General features: G+C 42.6%; 2 protein-coding genes across 10 annotated transcripts in view; one reads left to right on the plus strand and one right to left on the minus strand.

Annotated features, from left to right (window-relative positions):
* The window catches only part of atm (ATM serine/threonine kinase), a 30,330-nt gene extending 20,262 nt beyond the window's left edge, over positions 1–10,068 (minus strand). For 6 of the 9 annotated variants that reach the window (XM_061826565.1, XM_061826563.1, XM_061826566.1 and 3 more), the window contains exons 1-21: positions 9,935–10,068; positions 7,643–7,737; positions 7,413–7,531; positions 6,442–6,587; positions 6,196–6,360; positions 5,913–6,078; positions 5,019–5,257; positions 4,578–4,747; positions 4,315–4,493; positions 3,869–4,240; positions 2,847–3,026; positions 2,656–2,757; positions 2,327–2,561; positions 2,126–2,257; positions 1,919–2,041; positions 1,742–1,831; positions 1,474–1,651; positions 623–816; positions 454–533; positions 185–340; positions 25–100 (exon numbers count right to left, since the gene is read on the minus strand). In XM_061826565.1, coding sequence (XP_061682549.1) covers positions 25–100; positions 185–340; positions 454–533; positions 623–816; positions 1,474–1,651; positions 1,742–1,831; positions 1,919–2,041; positions 2,126–2,257; positions 2,327–2,561; positions 2,656–2,757; positions 2,847–3,026; positions 3,869–4,240; positions 4,315–4,493; positions 4,578–4,747; positions 5,019–5,257; positions 5,913–6,078; positions 6,196–6,360; positions 6,442–6,587; positions 7,413–7,531; positions 7,643–7,714 — 3,174 coding nt within the window. In that variant the 5' untranslated portion in view covers positions 7,715–7,737; positions 9,935–10,068. Of the gene's footprint in view, positions 1–24; positions 101–184; positions 341–453; positions 534–622; positions 817–1,473; positions 1,652–1,741; positions 1,832–1,918; positions 2,042–2,125; positions 2,258–2,326; positions 2,562–2,655; positions 2,758–2,846; positions 3,027–3,868; positions 4,241–4,314; positions 4,494–4,577; positions 4,748–5,018; positions 5,258–5,912; positions 6,079–6,195; positions 6,361–6,441; positions 6,588–7,412; positions 7,532–7,642; positions 8,444–9,934 lie in introns of those variants that run through there. The other 3 variants (XM_061826564.1, XM_061826567.1, XR_009795938.1) reach the window with 3 other exon arrangements.
* A 274-nt stretch (positions 10,069–10,342) lies between these two features.
* On the plus strand, positions 10,343–21,942 carry npat (nuclear protein, ataxia-telangiectasia locus). The gene is made up of 17 exons (XM_061827948.1): positions 10,343–10,549; positions 10,753–10,871; positions 10,964–11,024; positions 11,118–11,190; positions 11,488–11,528; positions 12,280–12,489; positions 12,620–12,692; positions 13,672–13,795; positions 13,894–13,985; positions 14,099–14,180; positions 14,299–14,392; positions 14,489–14,608; positions 15,550–16,884; positions 16,967–17,073; positions 17,200–17,293; positions 18,348–19,600; positions 21,218–21,942. The coding sequence occupies exons 1-17, from the start codon at positions 10,513–10,515 to the stop codon at positions 21,296–21,298; spliced, it is 3,996 nt and encodes a 1,331-aa protein (XP_061683932.1). The 5' UTR covers positions 10,343–10,512; the 3' UTR covers positions 21,299–21,942.
* The last annotated feature ends 39 nt before the right edge of the window (positions 21,943–21,981 follow it).

The raw sequence follows: 21,981 nt of genomic DNA on the forward strand, positions 1-21,981 counted from the left end.
CTGTCATATACTCTAAAGTCTTACCTCTAGTAATGCAACCAGACATCGTACTAAAGCAGCTCGAACAGTGGCTGTGCATTTCCCCGTTTGACTGAGGTAACTAAAATAGAAGACGAGATGAACCTTTGTGCACTTAGCATACAGATACATCCACTGTCCATCAAAAATACACAGTGATACAGACCAGAACCCTGACAACACTTGTAGCAGGGAGCCCTGTACATGTTTCATCTCCGATTGCATGTAGTGCGTTTTGCCTAAGCTGCTGATGGAGGGCAACAAAGCCATAAGAAGTGCAACACAGATCTCCTGATCCTGACGGTAGTGAGAACACAGGTCCCTGTGAGGACAGCATACCGCATCAGGTAAAAGGCATGATAAATGATGGTATTCGCTTTTTACTGTTTTACAAATAAAATTAACTTTAAAAACAACAAAGCAAGATTCTCCTACGCCAATGGACGGAGCAGAGAGTCAAACTCCTCTGGCGTGAGGGAGTCCTCAGCAGGAAGTTTCTTCAACAGGAGAAGATACTGCAAGGAGAAGAGAATCTCTTTTTCCCCCCGACTGCTTGTAATCACAAACATTTACGGTACAATGTTCAGAGCCTTATGATACCTACAGTGTTGACATGCAGGGCTTTGCTTGGGTCAGTCTGCTCCACCAGCTGCAAGAGTCTGCGTCTCACATCCTGGGGTTTAAAAAGTAGGCCACAGGAGGACTGCACCGAGCTGCACTCACACAAGAACTCCAAGACTGCAAGGAGAGCAAGTTCCTGGGGGACCAAATGCTCATCCGCTAACAGGCTTTCTGCACCTATAGAAAGGACACAGTTAAGTATTGGTTTGAGTGTTCTAAATTTATGTGAACTCGTTCAGTATATTATAGCATGGGTATAAAATAGGAACATGCGTAATGATCACTTATTTTATTAATAGATTGTGAAGAACTCTGCAGATTGTGTTGATTAATTATTTTCCACACTATATGGCGCACCTAAAACCCTTTAATTTTCTCAAAAGCCGACGGTGCGCCTTATAATATTGTGCGCCTTATATATGGATCAATATTGAGCCTTTAGTGTAGCTCCCTCTAATGGATGCATAACGTAACCCCAAACTCTACTGTAGCATCTATTCTATGTGCCTTATAATGCGGTGCGCCGTATCGTACGGAAAATACGGTATGTCGTGAAGCTATTTAGAAACAGGAATTTAAAACATGCTGAGATTATCGTCGCCCTTTAAAATTAGCAACAATAAAGAAGAATTCAATATTTTCAATATTCCCATTGTCTATCTAGGAAATTTTGTCAGCTCTTTCTTATGTTAAATAAAATACTTTTTGAGACTAAGTCTGTAAAATGTTATTTCCAGAAGTGTAAGAAAGATTAGAGAGGGCTAATGCAGCTGGGTAGAATTTTAAATACATATGCAATTAATATACCTGTGTAGTTAAGAGATTAACTCTTACCAGGTCCACTTGATGCATCGCAGCTATCTCCACCCCTGGGTCTCTGCGTCCCACTGTGGGACTCCTCATCATCAAACAGAGGATCGTCATCTCCGTGCTGAGTTCTGGTCATTTCAAAGTCATTATCTGTAGCTTCATCTTCATCCACAACTGTAGCTCGTGGAGAAACACTGCTAAACTGAAGATGTGGGAATCCTTATTAAATGAATGCCGCACATAATTCTATGCGAAGCACTGGATATAGAAGGAAGGCGATGCTGTCTTTTACCATAATTTTGTAAATGTCTGCCAGCTCGCTGACAAGACTGGGTGGGAGAGTCATTAGGAAAAGATGAGAAGGGAACGTACAAACATTTTCCTATTAAAAAGACGATAAAGTTGGGTTGTGGTTATTGAAATTAAGCAATGAAACTATCAAGAAAATGAAAAAATAAAATAAAATCACCTTTTTTGTTGTTGCATAATGGGTGCACAGCCTCATGACAGACCTCAGTGTGGTCATGGTTAACTCTTCACTCATCTTCATTTTCACACTAGAAACAAATCCACTGAACTCCTGAGCCAGGGCCTTGAAACAAGACATACTTTAATTAAAGATACAAAACTAGACATGAAACGAAAACTTAAAATTTGAAACTCTTGGAATGTTCACCTTAGCTTTTGTGAAGAGCTGAGAGTGCCCCGCCTCATCCTCAGTCAGACAGCCTGCGGAGACGTAACCTGCTAGAACACCTGACAGCAGGCTAACACAGCGTAACAGGCACTCCGGAGGGATGGACTGACTCTGTGGAAGATCAATCAGTGTAAATGTTTATTTGATGATTGTACACATAAGCCCAGTTTTGAAACTCACATCAGGAAAGTAGCAGTTAAGAAGGGAGTCAGCAACACAAAGAACCGACTGCTCCAACTTCTTTCTGAGGCCGGTGATGGCTGTGAAGCGCCCGTCCGTTGATGTCACCTTAAACGTCTTGTCAGATCCTCTGTTTTGTGCCAACTCTGTGTTAAAGCTGAACTGCAAGTATAATCTCTCAATCTCCTCCAAATCATCTCCAGTATTGAGTGATGTCGACTCTTGAAAAAAAACACTTAAAGAAAGAAGAATTGATAGTAAAAAGCTTCAGCAATATGTCCCCCCCACCCAACACTCTTATTGTGGGAGAGGATATTTTTCTCTCTCACCTTTCAACTCCCTCAGAACCCAGAAGGAAATTTAAGCCAGCCCTGGTGTCTTTCAAGGTCAGGGAGACCAACATGTTTGCAATTAGATTGCTCGAAAAATCACTGTAGAAAATCAAAACACAACAAAAAAACTTGAGAGGTCTGAAACATAAAAGCGACTCATGAAATAGAACTATGAAAAAAAATTACACCTGCAAAGGATTGGATGTGGTCTGGAGCTATCCTCCATCTCATCGCTGTGATCTGTCATCAACAACCAACCTATGAGGATTTCCTTCAGGTTAGGTGATCCTGATACAGCCGGGACCCCCAGATGGTTCTTAGGGACTGGACACTTCAGAAGGGCCTGGGCCAGGCATATCACAGCACTCCTAGAGAAAAACACACAGTCAAGGGCTATGGTACTGTAGTATTAAGCAGGTTCCAGTCCAGAAGAAGGTACCGTAAATTATTTTCATTTCATGCCCAGTAATGTTTGGTATATTCATTACCATATTCCTGCCACTACTCAGTTATTTTACACATTTTAGCATAATATGCATTCATATTTTTGTTTGACTACATTAGCTTAAACAATATGTGTTGTTGTGTGCACCTTGAGTTCATCCCTTGAGTGCCGTGCCATCCTCTCCATAGGTGTAATCTTTATCAAATATTTACTGTAACATTGGCAATAATCTTATAAACATGTCTAGCTTTTCCATCACTGGATTCTCAAACTTAGATAGCAGTTATTATCTTATATTTTAGGTGAGAGTTTTACAGTAAACTACAACTCAGAGTGTTTGCCTCTAATTGGTAGAATATTTTGTATCTGTCAAACTATTCACAGTATGCTTGTTTTTGGTGGAATGACACACACAATTTCTTTTGCTTCCTACATTGTAGGATGTGACTATTGAGCATGAGCACATCAAGATGAGGATGGCCAAACAATAGCTACATCGTGCAGCCTCCCCTAAGTGTAACTTCTGTGACTGACTGGTAATTTGTTCAGGGTTAAGCAAGCGAAATCACGAAATGGGACAGGACTCTTGAACCATTCCCCCTGTTTACAATATGGAATGTGTATTTTCCAATGGACAAACTAATGGCTGTCAGAAAAAAGTCATTTGCTTCACACTCTCACCCTGAGTTAGGATACCAGTATAAAAAAATGGACAGATGGACCATGTTTCAGGATTAAAAAAAAAAAAAAAAAACAGTAACTCACTGGGATGGTTTACAAGCTGATCCTGAGAAGATCTTCCAAAACTCTCTATCCATAATGACCAATCCGCAATGGACAATGGAAGCCAAAAGGTCAAGGCTGAGAGCTTCTAACTGGGGTGAGCTCACACCCCGCAGTAACAGAGGCCACACCCGACTCCATAGTCTGTCCAGGTCCGGCTTGTGAATTCTGATCCTTTCTGGCAAATGGGCTTGACATCGGGCTACCTCTCGTAAACAGCGCAGCACGTATGGCCCTCTTTCTCCTTTCCGGTGTTCGGCTAAGAGCTGGTGCAGCACTGACAGCAGTGGGACCAACACTTGGGTGGGCACCAAGGACGGGTACTTCGATATGAGTGCTTCAGTGACCTGCAGCCTGGCAGTCAAATGAAAGCTTTCTTCTCTCTCAATAAATATTTCACACAGTAAAAACTGTTGTACTTTTCATACCATGGGATGATGTCGAAGTCACTAAACTGAGGCTGCAGGCGGTCCAAAAGAACCTCCCAACTGAGGTCGATTCGTCGCCGCTTGCTTGGTGTTGTAAAGTGGGAATCACCCATCGGGGAGGATCTGATGGAGGCCTGCGTTAACTCTAAGATCTGCGAGTCTCTGTCAACACTGAAAAGCTACGAGATCCAGCAGACGCAAAAATAAGTGATTAGCTAACATATAAAGGCTCAATTTAATTCAGCCAACATGATCTTGGTTACCTGGTGACAAATATCAGCTGTGAGCTTGATGATGTTGTCTTTGACCGCGATGCGTCTTGTGCCAGTGACGTACTTTCCCCTGCTACCAATATGACTGATTTCTTTCACTAATGCTTCATACATGCTGTATAGCAAACCTCGCCATCCAGCCCAGTCCTCTGCATGAGCACCTAAGAGTAAAATAATTTGACATTTCATCTACTGTAGTTAAACCCAAAACACAGATACACAGTATTATATTGCACACGATAAAGGAAAGATGTCTTTTGTGTTGAATATTTTCTACCTACCCTTGTGAACCACAAGACAACCAATTTCCAAAACAAAATGAAAACGTATCAAATACCAGCAACCGAGGAAACAGTTCCGATCATTTTCTGGTGGCAACATGCACATGTACACTACCGCTACAAATCTTCATAAATGACTAAATCTAATGACCTGTTTCCTGGTTCTTTGCTCCTTCGGGATGATGGATACAGATCTGCAACTTGAAAAACTCCACAATCTCCTCTTTGAGAGCAGCACTGGGCCTCGTGTCAGCCCAAACACACAGTATTGATGGTAGTAGTTCCTCCCCCAATCGACAAACCCTCATCCGACAGTTCATTGCCACAGCTTTCAAGAAGGTGTTAAGGGCTGAGATGACATGCTCTAAAACGGTCAAATGTTTCTCTTGCCTGATGATAATGGGAGAAAAGAAAGCATTATGGAGTGTACCATATTTCCTTATAGTTGGTCATTGCCAATGGCCACTCAATCGTGAGATTTACCACAACCCAAGGTAGTGTCAGCCATAGTAAAGGTAATGACAGCTCCCCTATGTTATCCATCCATCCATCCATCCAATCATTTTCTTAGACGCTTATCCTCACAAGGGTGCTGGAGCCTATCCCAGCTGTTAACAGGCAGGAGGCGGGGTACACCCCGAACTGGTTGCCATCCAATTGCAGGGCACATGGAGACAAACAGTCACACTCATAATCACACCTAGGGGCAATTTAGAGTGTCCAATTAATGTTGCATGTTTTTGGGATGTGGGAGGGAACCTGAGTGCCAGGGGAAAACCCTTGCAGGCACGGAGAGAACATGTAAACTCCACACGAGGGGGGCCGGGAATGAACCCTGGACCTCAGAACTGTGAGGGCAACGCTTTACAGCTGGGCCATCATGCCGCATCCCTACGTTATTATTTTACTTAAATAAAAGAAAACAAGGTGTCTCTATTTGAGGTGCAGCATTTCTTCACGTGCACTATGCAACCAATGCTCAATTTCACGTTATACAATAATCTTTGCACAAAAAGTAGATTCAGAAGGTTGAGAAGTTATTCACCTTGCACTTTGCAGTGCCTTGGAGAAGAAACTAAAGAGTGTCCTGTTGTATCCATCAGTCTGCATGCAGCAGCCCTGGATCACCACGTTGATGACACGACTTACAAGGACACGGTTAATGGATTTGGATGACGAGTTGAACAAGCCACTGTACACATCTAAAAGACCTGCAACAATCGCAAAAAATATAGCATAGTACGCTGATCATTGACATCAATCAATTGCTGTTGACAATTTTTAAAGAAGCAAATAAAACTTTAGTTCCCATAAATGTTCCTACTGACTGTGCCACTGCTGTGGGGTGATGTCACACCAGTACTTGCGAACAGACAGAATTTCCTTTAGGAGCAGGATGCTGTAGTCTTTGCCGTAGGCCGAACAGCTGAATGAATTCTGAAGAACCTCAATGATGTGCTTCAATAGCACACTGCACTTTAGTCGAGGCCCGCCTAAGTAGAAAAAGAAATACACTATAATATCCGCCATACAGTGAAGGGAAATGTAACGTCGTGCAAACACGGCGCCTTTACGTTTGTTTGCGTAGCGTACGAAAAATTTGATCAAACTGCTCATTTCGGCCATCTTCTTCTGGCGGATGGCCAGCGTTGTGGCCGTGACGTTGGATTTACTCGATTTCATGGTTTCCGTCTCCCGTTGGAGGTAGCGCTGTAGAAACCTTAGGAGAAGTTCCAGAACGTGCAGTCAAATATTGGCAGATAACATAACACAACGACAATAATTTCTCAAACATAACAACAGCGTTTCTACACATTTGAGACAGTCTCAAAATGTATATACATATCCATCAATCCATCCATCAGTTTTCTTTTTGCCGCTTATTCTCACAAGGGTCGCGGGGAGTGCTGGAGCTTATCCCAGCTGTCAATGGGCAGGAGACAGGGGTCACCCTGAACTGGTTGCCAGCCAATCGCAGGGTACATCGAGACAGACAACAGTCGCACTCACAATCACACCTAGGGGCAATTTAGAGTGTCCAATTAATGTTGCATGTTTTTTTGGGGATGGGGGAGGAAACCGGAGTGCCCGGAGAAAAACGTATATACATATGTCATGTTCAAAATAAAAACACAGTCATAACACCTACGTATTAAAGACAGCATTCTTATGTAGCATGGAGAATTAGAAATATTAAATTAGAACGTCACTAGCAAAAGCCCCTGCATATTCAGGTGTTGGCATTTGTGAATTTACTTGAGAATGTTTGTTGATTTATTTTATTTATCGTATTCATTTATTTGGTGGGGTGGAGGGAATTCTTACATTAATTCCTGAAACACTCACCTACAGTACAGTATTTGCTTTTTTCTTGCTCAAGCCTAAAAAATACAAAGTTACTGCTTTGGTGCCATCTTGTCGCAGCTTGTTGCCAAGGAACTACAGTGAAGTCAGCTGAGGAGCCTGCCTTCATTTAGTTAAAAGTAATACTTTGCTGTCATCTCGGGGAATCAAAATCCAAACACAAACTATAGAAGCAGAGTACCTGAAAACACCATCCCACGTGAGTTGATTGGAGCCTTTGGTTTTAAGCCCTGAAGTACGATCAAGTTCTTGCACGATCTCTGGAGATCGTATGAGCTGTCTGAAGCGTTCAGCTTCTTTCTGAAGGCGTAAAACAGGAACATAAACAATGGTTGTCAGGTGCGCCTGGATCATAAATACAGCTGTGGGCAATATACTGTATTATGAAGATGTTAATATATGCGACACTACCTTCCTCTCCGTAACCTTGTCATTTTCTAGTCCCCTGCAGCACACCAAGAGATCAGAAAGAACCAGACTCATTGTGCCTCAAGCGAACAATGACACTGTAAAGCGATGAGACAAAAACAGAATGTTTAAATTATGTTTGTAGGACAAACCATTGTAAGCTACACTGGAAATGTTTCCCACCCACTATTGAGCAAAGCACCCATTTTACGATTTACTGCCGGCAATGCGGACCAAACTCTGGCACCAGTAGTAGAGGGACTGAGCAGCCCGTATAAGGTACCCCAAACTCCTGCAGCACCCCCCACAGGAATCCCTGAGGGACACAGTCAAATTCCTTCTCTCACTCCACAAAACACACGTAGACTGGTTGGGCGTACTCTCGTGCACCCTCGAGGACCCCGTTGTGGGTGAAGAGCTGGTCTACTGTTCCACAGCCAGGATGAAAATCACAGTGCTCCTCCTCCGGAATCTGAGATTTGAGTTCCCTGCTTACCTTCTCTCCAGCACCCCTGAATAGACTGTTTTCCACCACGTGACTACATCCGGGGCACGTGGCCATGTCGGATGGGTTCACTCTACTAACGCGCGACTTACAGAAATGTTCGTACGACTGTTGTGAGGCATGACGACTAAAAAGACTTTGGAAAGTTATCTGGGCTCATCAGATGTTGTTTCAAGAAACCGTTACCACAAGAAGTGCGCTTTGATCGACAATATCGACCCAGGTGCTTGGAGAAACACAAATGCAGCACACAAATGTGGGAGTCGGTAACTTATCCAGACATCGTCAACTTTCTCCTCTTCTTGGCAAGCGATTATACCATGGACCAACGAAAGCGTTATGTTAAATTACATTTATTATACCAATGAAACAGGTGTAGATTATTATTTTCGTTTTTGTTACCGAGATGGACCGAGAGAGAGGTTCGACCGGGACGAGTCTCAAGTGGAGCCCGCATCTTTTTCTCCACTTCCACGGCTCCATTTTTAACTCAACTCACGAAACAGCGAGCAGTGCTCGTTTTTGCAAACTTACAATAATAAAATAAAAAATACAGATTTTGGAGACATGCATTGCATTCACACACGAGTATTATGTAGGCCCTTGGTCCTAAAGAATACTTCTCCTTCACAGAACTTAGTTATAGCTGAGTAGGTGTGAAATTCTAAAAGGTATCCAATACTTACCAAGAACAAAATGCTCAGAGCAAACTCGGACATAAGGGAATGACGTGGCTGCTAGATCGGTGCTGCTAATACGAGACAGCCACAGTTGTTCCCGGTTTGGTTGCTAACTGCTCCGCTTTGTCGCACTGGTTCTTGATCACAGCTGGCAGTCGAAAGAAAGACGCTTTACAACGCCCACTTTCGTTTGAGCAACCGATAACGTAGCAATGCGCCCCCATTCATATGGCTTTCTGAAATGATTCCTGCTTAGTTACTGTTTGTGTACTCAAATTTACCAAACCAAAATGGAACCCGCGTTCTGAATCGGAAGGTGTGTGGATAGACCTTATCAGGCAGGCTGAGGAGTGTGATGTCCCTGTACTTGGAACACACTCTCTGGTCCCCTTTCTTAAAAAGGGGGACAACCACCCCAGTCTGCCAATCCAGAAGCACTATTCCCGATGTCCACGTGATATTGCAGAGGCGTGTCCACCAGGACAGCCCCAGAACATCCAGGAACTTTAGGAACTCTGAGCGAAATGTCATCTACCCCTGGGGCCTTGCCACCGAGGAGCTTTTTAACAACCTAATTGACCTCAACCCCAGAAATAGGAGTCTCCCCCAAAGACCTCGGACTCTGCTTCCACGCGAGAAAGCGTATTGGTGCAGTTGAGGAGGTCTTCGACATCCAGTATTATCCCCACCAATTCACAACATCTGAGTCGAGGTAAGCAGCGCTCCATCTCCACTATCCAGTGTTGATGGTGTACCATTTCCCCCTTGGGATGGTGGGCGGTGCACCAGAATTTCCTCGCTTGTCACATGTCACTACCATGGATAGAACGCCATATGTAATTAATAGATAATTACTGATACTCTTTGACAAAATTAAGTGAAATTGGATCCCTGAATATCTCTCACGGCACCCTGGTTGGGAATTACTGCATGCATTTGAGTTAATGCCTTCGAAAATGTGGGCGCCTTCCTCCATAACTTCCGATCACGATATGCTGTAATCAGTGCCGATTAAATATTGGGCCTTGTCTTTAAAACGAGTTTCCTGTAGAGCAAAAAAAAAAAACTTAAATTAGGCTATGAAATTGCTAACTAATAGTCTCAACCCACCTTTCCTCTCTACAAGTGAGACTTTTCAATGAGGCGTCACATTTTATGATGCGATTTTTGAACGAAGTGGTCCAGGCGAACCCGCTCTGCTTTGCTCTACTTTTCCATCTTGACATGCGTGAAAACATAACAGGAAATTCCCGCCCCTGGAACAACTGAGAATCCACTTCCGTGTCTTGGTATTTTTTTTTCCGGGTAATGACAAGGGTGTTTTCCGTTATTTTAGTCCTATTATATTAAAATATATACCAGATGAGACAATTGTAAGATACATGTTTCCAGGTTATACAGCATTCGATCAAAGTAAAAAATTGAAATGATTTTGTGCAATTTAGGTCGCAGATGTAAGATTTCAGAACTACAAATTTGACTTCGAACTACAACTCCCACAATCGTAGTTTCCAGGACGGTTGACTTCCAGGTTGTGAGTGCGAGAGTTCCCCGCCTTTTGAGGACTGAACCTTCACAATAACACTACACTTGAAGTGTTTATTTGACGTTTTAACGCGTCTTTTTCAGTGGACATGTAGCTTAAGTATAGGGGGCTTTTCAATCTTTAAGCCAACCAACTGGCAGTCATGCTGCTGCCGTCCGACGTCGCTCGTCTAGTTCTGGGTAAGTCTGCTCAGATCGGGCAAGTTGTAGCTGTAGCATTAGCTGACCCAATTATAGATATTGTTGTCAAAAAAATTCTCTCGTCCGTTGGACTCCATGTAGCTATCAAGGCTAAAGTAATGTTGAATTCAACTAATCCATTTTGTGTTTGGGAGTGTTCCGCAGGAGTGTCTAATTGTTAATATAACGGTTTCCATCACCAGGCTATCTCCAGGAAGAAGGTCTGTCCGCCACAACCAAAGCATTCATTCAGGAGAGCCCGAACCTGAAAGAATATGCAGAACACACCATGGGAGACGGAGCCCTCCCTGCCTGCGTTTTTGTAAGTTGCACGGATCGGATGTAGTTTAGAAAATGATCGAAAATTCAGTCAGATAAAGCTCACACACCATGTCTTATTTCTCTTCCCCGTAGTCTGTCTTCGGGAAGGGACTAACTACCATCCTAAATGAGTATATCGCTGCCAAAACTAAAGGTGATTTGACCACGTTTCATGTTTATAATGCGGTGCTGTATAACAATCGTATGTGTCATGTTTAAGCTGCTTAATTTCCCCGTCTTTTTACAGAGACTTGCCATGAAGTGCCTGCCGTGATGACATCATTGTGGAAAAAGCTGGATTTTACACTCAAACAAATCAAGTAATTGATTTACTGTAATGCCAAGGGTTATCGTCTTAACTTGTCACTACTTAGCTCTGTATGTAGCATGTGCACCAAGCATGTTTGTTCTGTGTGAGTGATGTCACTAGTCCTCCAACATTCCAAAATATCCAGTGAACCGATGTTTACTTAGGTTCACTGGAGATTCCAAAATGGCCCTGCCCAAGACAAGCAATTTGGAAAATGCATGGATGGAGTTTTTTTTGTTGTTGTTGTAATATTAGCTTTCTCAAATTTGTTATTACATTGATATAAACATAGTCTCCATCGTCTCAGGTCCTTCCAGAGTACTCCAGCTGTTTCAGCAAGTCAGAGGGGTGAGTATATGAAAATAGATTGGCAATGTCTGGAACGTTTGCATGTACTTTTCAACTTTTAGGTCAAGCACAATTAACTAGTAGTAGTACTGTTAACTGCACAAATTATGTTTTAAGTTACGTTCTTACTTGTAATACAATGCACGTATAAGTTTACCACTGTGTGATAAGATAAAATAAATTAGTTTGCACTCACACAGATGCGTGAGGATAGTGTAGAGAAAGGACTTATGGCGGCAAGCCAGCTTTGTGATTTTTAGCTCTTCTACCATGAAAATGTAAGAGAAAAAAAGTTTATAGCAGTATGATGACACAATAGATTTGGCACTATTAACTCTGATTATGGGTGACTGCAGAAGCAAAGCAAGTATTAACAAGAATAGCAGATGTGTGTGTTGTTGTAATGTTCCTTTTGCATTTATGATTTATTGTTGCTTTGCCACTTTTGTCACAGTAGTTAGTCCACAAGTTCCATCACCAGTGGTCATCGGAACACTTTTCCTCTTTGTGTGGTGGCATCACAAAACACATGCTTCTTTTTTTAATGGCAGTTTAAGTGAAAGTGTGTATTGAGGGATATTTTCTTTCCTGAAAAATTGTACTTTAGTTTCAAAATTGGTGGGCCTTTTATGAGGGTGTTTCCTGCAGTTAACGTCCCGAGATGATCCAGAAATGATGTGATAGATTATTTAGTCAAATTCCGTCCCCTAACCTAAGCCGTAATCTTGTAAACTGTCTTTTCACATTGTAGCACGTTCACGTGTTGGACTGGCAAACTTGGCAGGACAACGGCTTTTGACTGGGACTTCAGCGAGCAGTCTCGTGTGCTCCTCCGAAACGACCCTCATCGGCAGCCCTGCGCTCAGCTCGCAGAGTATGCTCGGTCACTCCACCCCCGTGACCTACAGTGCCCCACAAATCAGGGCACCTCCGGGCAACGCGACAGCTCAACAGTTCCACGGTATCACCCGATCACTGAATATACACAGCAAGTATCGCTGTATATATGTATTTCTTTTTTTTTTGTTATGGGGAGAAAAGGGTGATAATGTAAATAGTCAGTGATCTGAATAAAATGTTTATTTCTGAAGATTCCCCTATACAGGTAATAGTTGCAGAACAGCGACCAAATCCGGGGCCAATGTCACCAGGGCGACGGAAATGGTAAAGACAGCTGTTCTTTGTATTTGCACACATTAAAAATTACCAACACATTGGCTGGGAAAAAAAAAAACCCGCTAAGTAACTGTTTGAGCTGTAATTTGTCAGAATATCATCCATCCATCCATTTTCTTTGCTGCTTATCCTCACAAGGGTCGCGGGGAGTGCTGGAACCTATCTCAGCTGCCAACGGGCAGGACGCGGGGTACACCCTGAACTGGTTGCCAGCCGATCACAGGGCACATGGAGACAACAGTCGAACTCACAATCACACCCAGGGGCAATTTAGAGTCTCCAATTGATGTTGCATGTTTTTGGGATGTGGGAGGAAACCCACACAGGCACGGGGAGAACACGCAAACGCCACACAAGCGTCCGAGATTGAACCTGGGATCTCCGAACTGTGAGGTCAACGCTTTACCAGCTGATCCACCGCGCCGCCCTGTAAATGTCAAATTTTTGTATTTTATGATATTGTTTTCTTTTGTTTAAGTAAAAAATAACATAGGGGTGCAGCACAATGGAGCAGCTGTAAAGCGTTGGCCTCACAGTTCGGAGGTCCCGGGTTCAATCCCGGACCCCCTGTGTGGAGTTTGGATGTTCTACCCACGCCTGCGCGGGTTTTCTCCGGGCACTCCGTTTTCTTCCCACATCCCAAAAACATGGAACATTAATTGGACACTCTAAATTGCCCCTAGGTGTGATTGTGAGTGCGGCTGTTTGTCTCCATCTGCCATGCGATTGGCTGGCGACCTGTTCAGGGTGTACCCCGGCTCCTGCCAGTTGACGGCTGGGATAGGCTCCAGCACTCCCCGCGACCCTTCTGAGGATAAGCGGCTAAGAAAATGGATGGATGGCTGATATTTACAGTTACTCCACTATCCATTTCTGATGTTGCTCATGTTGCTGTATTAAAACGCTCATGTATTTTTATTCACTATTGTTCTATTAATCATTATATCATTTCACGTTCTGCCTCAAGGGACACTCCAAGGAAAAGGAGTGGTGGTCTGGGAGTCTCCAATGGTCCTGGCAAGTCCAGCATGCCTGCCAGTAATGTCACTGCTGAACCGCAACCTGAGGAAGCAGTTGAAGAGAATTTTCCTGTAAGTACATGTTGATTTATTTTGGGTTTTGTTTCAATCAAAATAAATGTGTATAGTTGTGCAAGCAGGAATTTCACTCAAAATGTGTATGTCCACAGCAATTAGTGATACAAAATGCTCGTGACAAAATATTGGGAGACAGATTGTTACAGGAAAAGCTTGCTGAAAACATCAACAAAATTCTTGCAAAGTAAGCATTTATTTGGGATTTCACCAGGAGTCTTCTTGGTAATGTTTCCCCTTAGTGTGTGACAAATTAAAGTACATACAATACGTGTTTCTTGTTTTTCCTTTAAACCTTAGCGAACCAACTCCCCAAACACCAAAGCCCCCATCAAGTTCAATAGAAGACGACCAGTCAATTGACGAGATTCTCGGACTACAGGTGCTCTGTTTATTCATTTTTTAACAATTATGGAAAACGTTCCTTACACAGTACTGTAAAATATAATGATACCTCTATAATTAAATATCAACCACATTATTTGTGTCCTTTGATTCAGGGAGAAATACATATGAGTGACGATGCAATCCATGACATTTTGGAGCAAACGGAATCCGACCCTGCCTTTCATGCCCTGTTTGACCTCTTTGACTGTAGTTATTACTTATGCCCTTTCTATCATCTGTAGTGGCAATATTTATAAAAATGACACGGTTCTGTTGATTTATAAATGTGAATTTGATTTGCAGATAAAAATCGAACTGATGGAGAACCGGGTGATATAGATATGGACAATATACCAAGGGAGGGTAATACTGCCGAACCACACCCATCTACAGTCGGGCAGCTTCAGAGTAACAATGATCCAGGTAGTTGTTTCACTAAATTCTGAGATAATATTCAAATTCCATTAATTGGAGACCCTAAATTGCCCTTACAGTGGAGAAAATAAGTATTTGAACACCCTGCTATATTGCATTTTATTTATATATATATATATATATATATATATATATATATATATATATATATATATAAGGAAGAAGAAATTATGGAGGGGTCTGAAATTTTCACCATAGGTCCATGTCCACTGTGAGAGAGAGAATCTAAAAAGAAACATCTTCAAATCACAATGTATGATTTTTTTTTGTAACAATTTATTCGTGTGATGCAAATAAGTATTTGAACACCTGTCTATCTGACCCTCAAAGAGCTGTTAGTGTTTCTCAGCGATAGCCCAGAAACCTGTCTGATCTAGAGAAGATCTGTGTGGAGGAGTAGGCCAAAATCCCTCTTGCAGTGTGTGCAAACCTGGTGAACAACTACAGGAAACATTTGACCTCTGTAACTGTAAACAAAGGCCACTGTATCAAATATTAACATTGGTTTTCTCAGGAGTTCAAATACTTATTTGCATCCATATCACACAAATCATTAAAAAGTCATTCTGATTTCTGGATTTTTCTTTTTAAATGATCTCTCTCACAGTCGACACGCACCTACGATGAAAATTTCAGACGCCTCCATGATTTCTAAGTGGGAGAACTTGCAATATAGAAGGGTCTTCAAATACTTATCTTCTTCACTGAAGGTGTGATTGCGAGTGCGTCTTGTCTATCTCTGTGTGCCCTGCGATTAGCTGGCAACCAGTTCAGGGTGTACCCCGCCTTCTGCCCAATGATAGCTAGGATAGGATCTAGCATTCTCGCAACCCTTGTGATGATAAGTGGCTCAGAAAATGGATGGATGGATATTCAAATTCATCAGGTAGAACTATGATGAACCATTCAATAATTGTGTCATCTAACAGGTATCACACTGCAAGACACATTAGAGTTAACTGCAACCCCGGTGAAGAACAAAGTTGGACAAGAACGCAAGACGAGAAAATCAAACTCACTGTTAAAGAAGACTGTACTCGGGTCAAGTAGCAAGTCATCCCAGATGGAAAACAGCTCCGCTAAGTTACTGATTACACTTGAGGAGCCTGCTGATGAAAATGAAAAGGAAAAAAACTTCAATAATCGTGTTGATGCATCACCAATGGATATTGACAAAACGGTTGACACTTCAGCTATTTTAGAGAACACGGTGATTCTCGGGAATCTGGAATGTGTCACTAAGGGCAATTTACCCACCGCAATGTCCCTCATTGACTCAGCGGCTGTCCTTTTAACAAGAGACGCTGCTCCAGCGGAACCTGTCAGTGTGGACAATAAAAAGGAAAGCAAACAAGAACAAGGATCTTCAGATCTATCTGCTCTATCTTTGCTGTCGTCGCAGAGTAATCAGTCTTTCCCTTTGTCTACTACACAAGTTAATTTGAGTGGAAACCCCTCTCTTTCTTCGGTTGCAGTCAGCGCTGGAACGACTCTGTCTCAGATGAATCTCACCTCAACACTTCAGTCTTTCCCTACCTCATTTTGTTCTGCTGGTTCCACTGTGGCTAACACCACTGCAACAAATACAGTAACAGCTTGTTCCCGTCTGTCCTCCATCAGAACATTTCATAAAGGTTTGCTTGATTCGTCCACATTTAGTTCCGCTTCATCCTCCAACTCTGGAATGATAGGAAGCGCTGTTGAGTCAGGTTCCTTGACCAGGATTGATAGCAACCCAAATAAAGCTGCGACGGATTCAAATAACATCGTTTCTTTGAAAATCATCATCAGTGATAACGCAGATGAGAATTCCTCGAGTGACAAAGCTTTGAGTCAGGCAATTTCTAGTATTTCTTCAGAAAAGCTACCCACAATCTACCTTTCCTCCCCTACTAAGTCCCCCAGAGGATCCGGAACACCAAAAGGGACTAACTTGGATGAAACTGCGCTGGCAGTCTGTGGGTTACAGAGCTCAGAGGCATTAGCTAATTCACCAAGTAGAGCTGGAGCGGTCGTTCCAGCTCACCCGTTACCTGAAACGACACAATCGCAGCAAAGCTACATTATTCAGCTACCCTTGGAGACTGCAAACACTCCGTTCCAAGGAGCGAGTACTAGCTATTTCTTCATGACAGAACCCCTAACATCAGATACCTCAGGAAGACAGGTCCAAGTGCCTACTGGTTCCTCAAAAGCGCCACTTTTGCCCAAAAACAACCATTATGGTGTGACGACAGTCCCACCTGTACAAAGCTTTGTCACTGGTAAGACACGCTCCTTGTTGTTGCATTTTTATCAGCTTTAACCTTTCTGGCATTACTTAAAAAAAAAAAAATCTATTCACAGGGTCAACACTCATTTTACCATCACCTGTTAAGCCCATGCTGAACATGCTTCCTGTGTCTCTTATGGGACAGAATGCAACCAGAAATGTACAGATGGTGGCAAATCAGGTAAAATAACCAACTACAGTATGTATTAAATTGACATGAATGTCATACTTTCTAACTTCAATTTGTTCTGTTCATGAGATCTTTGTTAATAGTGAGAGGGTATTGATTGGGGGTGTTGCTTTCCAGGTCGTTGGAATCCCAAACCTGGTGCCAATACAGCAGACGTTAACTGTTGATCCAAAACTTTCCACAGTTGCAGTCAAACCGTCCACAATTGGTGGTAAGTTGTTGCTGTGTTGAGTGTCAACCCGATACATGGTTTGGGTTTATGGGTGTTCAGTACTGTAATTTCATAATTGTTTTGGGTATGGTTAAATTTCAACATTGTGCTACATATTCCCATCACAGTGAATCCTCGGTTCTCGAACGTCTCCGTTCTCGAACAAATCGGTCAAACGAAAATTTTGAGATTTTTTTTTTTTAGTTCTGTTTTTGAACGAAAATCAGTACTTGAACGCCCTAGACAAAACCCGGAAATAACATAACGCGTGCTGCACAACCAGCTGATCCATGACGCCCATTGTTATTATGTAACGCAGCAGCCTCTGTACGCAAACGTGTCCCAGTAGCTATATGAATAATGGGAAATATCAATTCGGTTTTCGAACAAATCGCTTCTCGAATGGATTGTGGTTGAGGACCGAGGTTGTGCTGTACTTGCAGTGATTTAGTTCACCCATAGTATTGAAAGGTATGCTTGGAAACTCATGTGGTTGCTCATTGATGTATTATAATATTCAAGTATGTATGGCGGGCGGCATGGTGGATCAGCTGGTAAAGCGTTGGCCTCACAGATCTGAGGTCCCGGGTTCAAACCTGGATCCGCCTGTGTGGAGTTTGCATGTTCTCCCCGTGCCTGCGTGGGTTTCTTCCGGGCACTCCAGTTTCCTCCCACATTCCAAAAACATGCCGCATTAATTGGACACTCTAAATTGCTCCTAGGTGTGATTGTGAGTGCGGCTGTTTGTCTCCATGTTGTCCTGCGATTGGCTGGCAACCAGTTCAGGATGTACCCCGCCTCCTGCCCGTTGACAGCTGGGATAGGCTCCAGCACGCCCCGCGACCCTCGTGAGGATAAACGCCGAGGAGGATGGATGGATGGATTTTAAATAGTCTTACCCTGTCACAGTGCATTTGCTCTCAGCGCCCTCTGGTCTATTTTGTCCGCCCCAAAACAAGGAGACTAGAGTTTAATCAAAACGGTACTGTCACAGTGAAAAAGAAATATTAATTTCTCTGACTTCATTTCTGTGATTTTTTTTTTCTTTTTTTAGGAATTATTCATAATGAGGCAACAGAGGACATGCAAAAAACAGTTCAGCAGCATGAACCAAAGGATTCCAGTTCCAGCCATAAGAGAATGTTATGTTTTGATTCAGCTACCAAAGTTCAACCACCCACTTCTAAACCAGCAGCAATTCCCACCTCTTCAGCTGTGAATACATCAACTTCACAACTTGTCACACAGACTAAGAAAGGTCGTTCACACACGGCCCCTTTTGCAAGGACCGCTACGAGGCCTGCTATCCTAGGTGGCAATAAGCCTAAACGGAAGGTCGAGACAGTGAAGTGCTCAGTGGATCCTAAAGCTGGTGGGGCTCAAAAACCTCAAACTGGGAGTGGGAGCAGGATCCATGTGTCTCAGCCTGGGTCTGTACAAAGCTCAGAGCCAGAAACTAAATTTGAACCTACAGCAGGGAGAAACATTCACAATAAGGATGTGATAAGTGACAACGCTAAAGTGAAGGATTGTGGAAGCTTAAAGTCGGTATCGTCCGACATTGTGCTAAAATCGGTGAGCAGTAAAGATAAAGGCGAGAGCAGTAGGAACGAGCCTTTGGAAGAAGAGGCAGAGGAAAACATGCATACTCAGGGAAACCCAAATGTGATCGCGGACAAAGAAAACAAAGTTACCGTTTGCTCACAACACCAGCAGCAGTCCTCTCACACACCTTTTTCCTCAGCACTAGAAAACTTAGCCCCACCAACTGTCACGCATACACCAAGTTCCCAATCCAAAATTGCCTCAAAGACCAACTCTGTGGCCATAGAAGCAACTGAGATGCTGCCGAACATTCAGGGGCTCAAGTCTCCTCCCAGACCTGCTAAAAGATTAGGATTAAAGAGCCCAGACTTTACTGGTCCTCGAACCGCAGGGTCTGGTGGTAACCAAGAAGAGTCAATGAATAGTCCAAGGACTCCTCTGCAACAGAAGAGGAGTAAAGATGCCGAAGTAACACCGAAGAATCTTCTTCCCCACAACACCCCAGAAATCCCCACCTGCAGCCCCGCCAGTGAAACCGGGAGCGAGAACAGCATCAACATGGCCGCTCACACGCTGATGATCCTGTCGCGCGCCGCCATCGCCAGGACCGGCACTCCACTCAAAAACAGCTTGCGTCAGGAAGTGGGCGAAAAGTCTCCCATAAGCTTGAAGAACTCAAAGAAGCGCAAGCAGTCCCCACCCACTGCCAGCCCTGCTCCGAAGAAGCCTTTGAAACAATCTCCCACTAAAAAGAAAAAACAGGTAGGACAAGATATTTGCACTTCTGCTATTCCTGCTATTTTTTTTTTTCCGTGGGTGTACGGATCACATTAAAGGTCAAGTGTCATCCCTACAAACATTCTAAAATAGATATTGAAATGAAAAATACACATAACATTATTCACTCCAATGTCTATACGAAAAAATAAATATGAGCGGAGAGCACGTCATCCATGCGCAAAGTTGCGGAAGTGTCATTCGACATCCAAGTGGGAGCCATATTGGCTGCATCTACTGTCTGTGACGTCTATGGGACACGGAAGCTCTTTTCAAAGAAGAGAACATCTCACAATCAAGTGAAGTGTCCGGGGCAATGTTACCCTATTGTTTCGAGCCATATTTCGATGACATGCGGATTACTTCTAACTAACAACAGACTCCCAGACAGTATGTATGAGCCAGCCCGGCCGAAGCCGTGCTCGTCTGCGAGGCACGACGTGGAAGCCTTCGCCGGGGACCCCGACGCGGAAGCCGTCCGACGCGCAAATCGACACATTTAGAACCCGTCATATGTACGCGAATCTTTTGTTACGTTACGAGAGGCGGATTATGTGGTTCCCCCCCAAACTATTTTTTTTTTTTTTTTTTTAGTAGCTGTATACACACCTACCTGTCATTTGGAACCCACGAAGCTCTCGTCCTTTGCACCCGTGCAATCCATTTTTCACGATGAACCGGGTCTCTCGGAAATTTATGAAGAGTAAATCCTTCCTCCCAAGTGTTTGAGCAATATCCAGCAATGCAACGAGCCGGCATTTTGGCTAACACCGAAGGAACAACGAGCTATCTTCCCGCAGGTAAAACTAATAGAAAGAAACGAGTCCGGTTGAGCGCGCGACTGCCTCCAACGTCACTTCCTGCTTCTTGTCGAAAACAAATCCCTCAAGAGGATTTCCATGGCGGGAGTTACAAAAAATATATGTCAAAATCACATTTTGTGGTGAAAAATGGATGGGTCCATACCGGCTGCCGTTTTTTCATTAATAACATACTAAAAATCATCCATTTCATGACACTTGACCTTTAAATAGTGATGCTCAGACTGCATTTTTGACTGGCCTCTTAAATTGATGGTCTTTCAGTGATAAATTGAAATTCCTTTTCAAGCAAGGTTGATTCCAGAAAAAAAATGTAGATGGGCAATTCACTAAAACGGGTGGTGAAATATCATATCAGAGGGGTTTTAATGTTCTTGGCAAGATGCTGACTTCGAATTAAAACAGTATTTTGAGGCAGGGATTATGATTTTAAAAAAAAAACAACACAAAAATAGACAAGAATTAAAAGGCCATTATCAAGGTAGCCATGTTTTATTTATTTTTTTTGTATGCTTGTGGATATGGTTTGCTTTTGTGCCAGCGGCCATCCAAATATAACCAGACCACATGGTGGCACTACTACTTTTTAGGTAGTTACTATGGTTTTATGATCTAGTTTTGGAACAAAGTAACTTTTGACAGACAGGCAAACGTTGCATTTTTTATTTGTGTTGTTTTTAATGGCAGCTTCATGAAACAAAGGAGCTTATCAAGAGAGTGTTTGTGTTCAAGTTTTTTTAATTTACTCATCTAATTCTAAGTCTTTGTTTTTTTTCTGCAGCAAAAGAAAACAATCATAAATTGTTTTCCCCAAGACATGGATGTGGATAAGTTCCTTTCTTCCCTTCACTACGATGAATGAAAGTGGACAAACCAACAGGAAAGGGCTGCTATATTATGAGCTACTTGAATTCCATCCGGAAGGAGAAAAGGCATCTGCTGAACCAGTACCCGCAGTTCTTTGTAGACGGAAATCAATATTTGGCCTGTTTTTTTTTTTCTGGTTATACTGCTGTTTTGCAGCAATAGTTGGATTTGTTTGAATTTGTGCTTAAAAAGTGCATTTTATCAAGGTTGGTTCAACATTTCTTTGGTCAATATTTGACTCTGGTTTGAGTAAACCAACTAACAGTTAAACATGTTGACTTGTAAAAAATTTACATTTTGTAACATGCTTCTGCCGATGTGTGATATTTTGTAATATAACTTGAGTTGTTTTATGTTTAAAAAAAATGTGATCTAAAGAAATGTGAAATGAAAATAAAATATTTTAAAAAGAAATATGAACGTAAAAGCACAGTATTTCTTAAGCATAGAACACTAACTGGTTCTTTTTCTGTTGCGCAATAAAAAAGGCATTCCTCTCTGAATACTTTGCAACTTTATTTAATATCTCAATTCCGTGTGGGCCTGTTGAACGGCAGTCGTGAAATTAGAAAAGGATGAAACAAAGGAATATTTCAGATCAAAGATCAAGGAGAGCGTTTAAGCATCAATGTCGACTGTTGTTTTTCTGTGCATTTTGTTACCGCTCGTAATAAATTG

Source organism: Syngnathoides biaculeatus, chromosome 8, assembly GCF_019802595.1.
Source record: "Syngnathoides biaculeatus isolate LvHL_M chromosome 8, ASM1980259v1, whole genome shotgun sequence".
Classification (NCBI taxonomy): domain Eukaryota; kingdom Metazoa; phylum Chordata; class Actinopteri; order Syngnathiformes; family Syngnathidae; genus Syngnathoides; species Syngnathoides biaculeatus.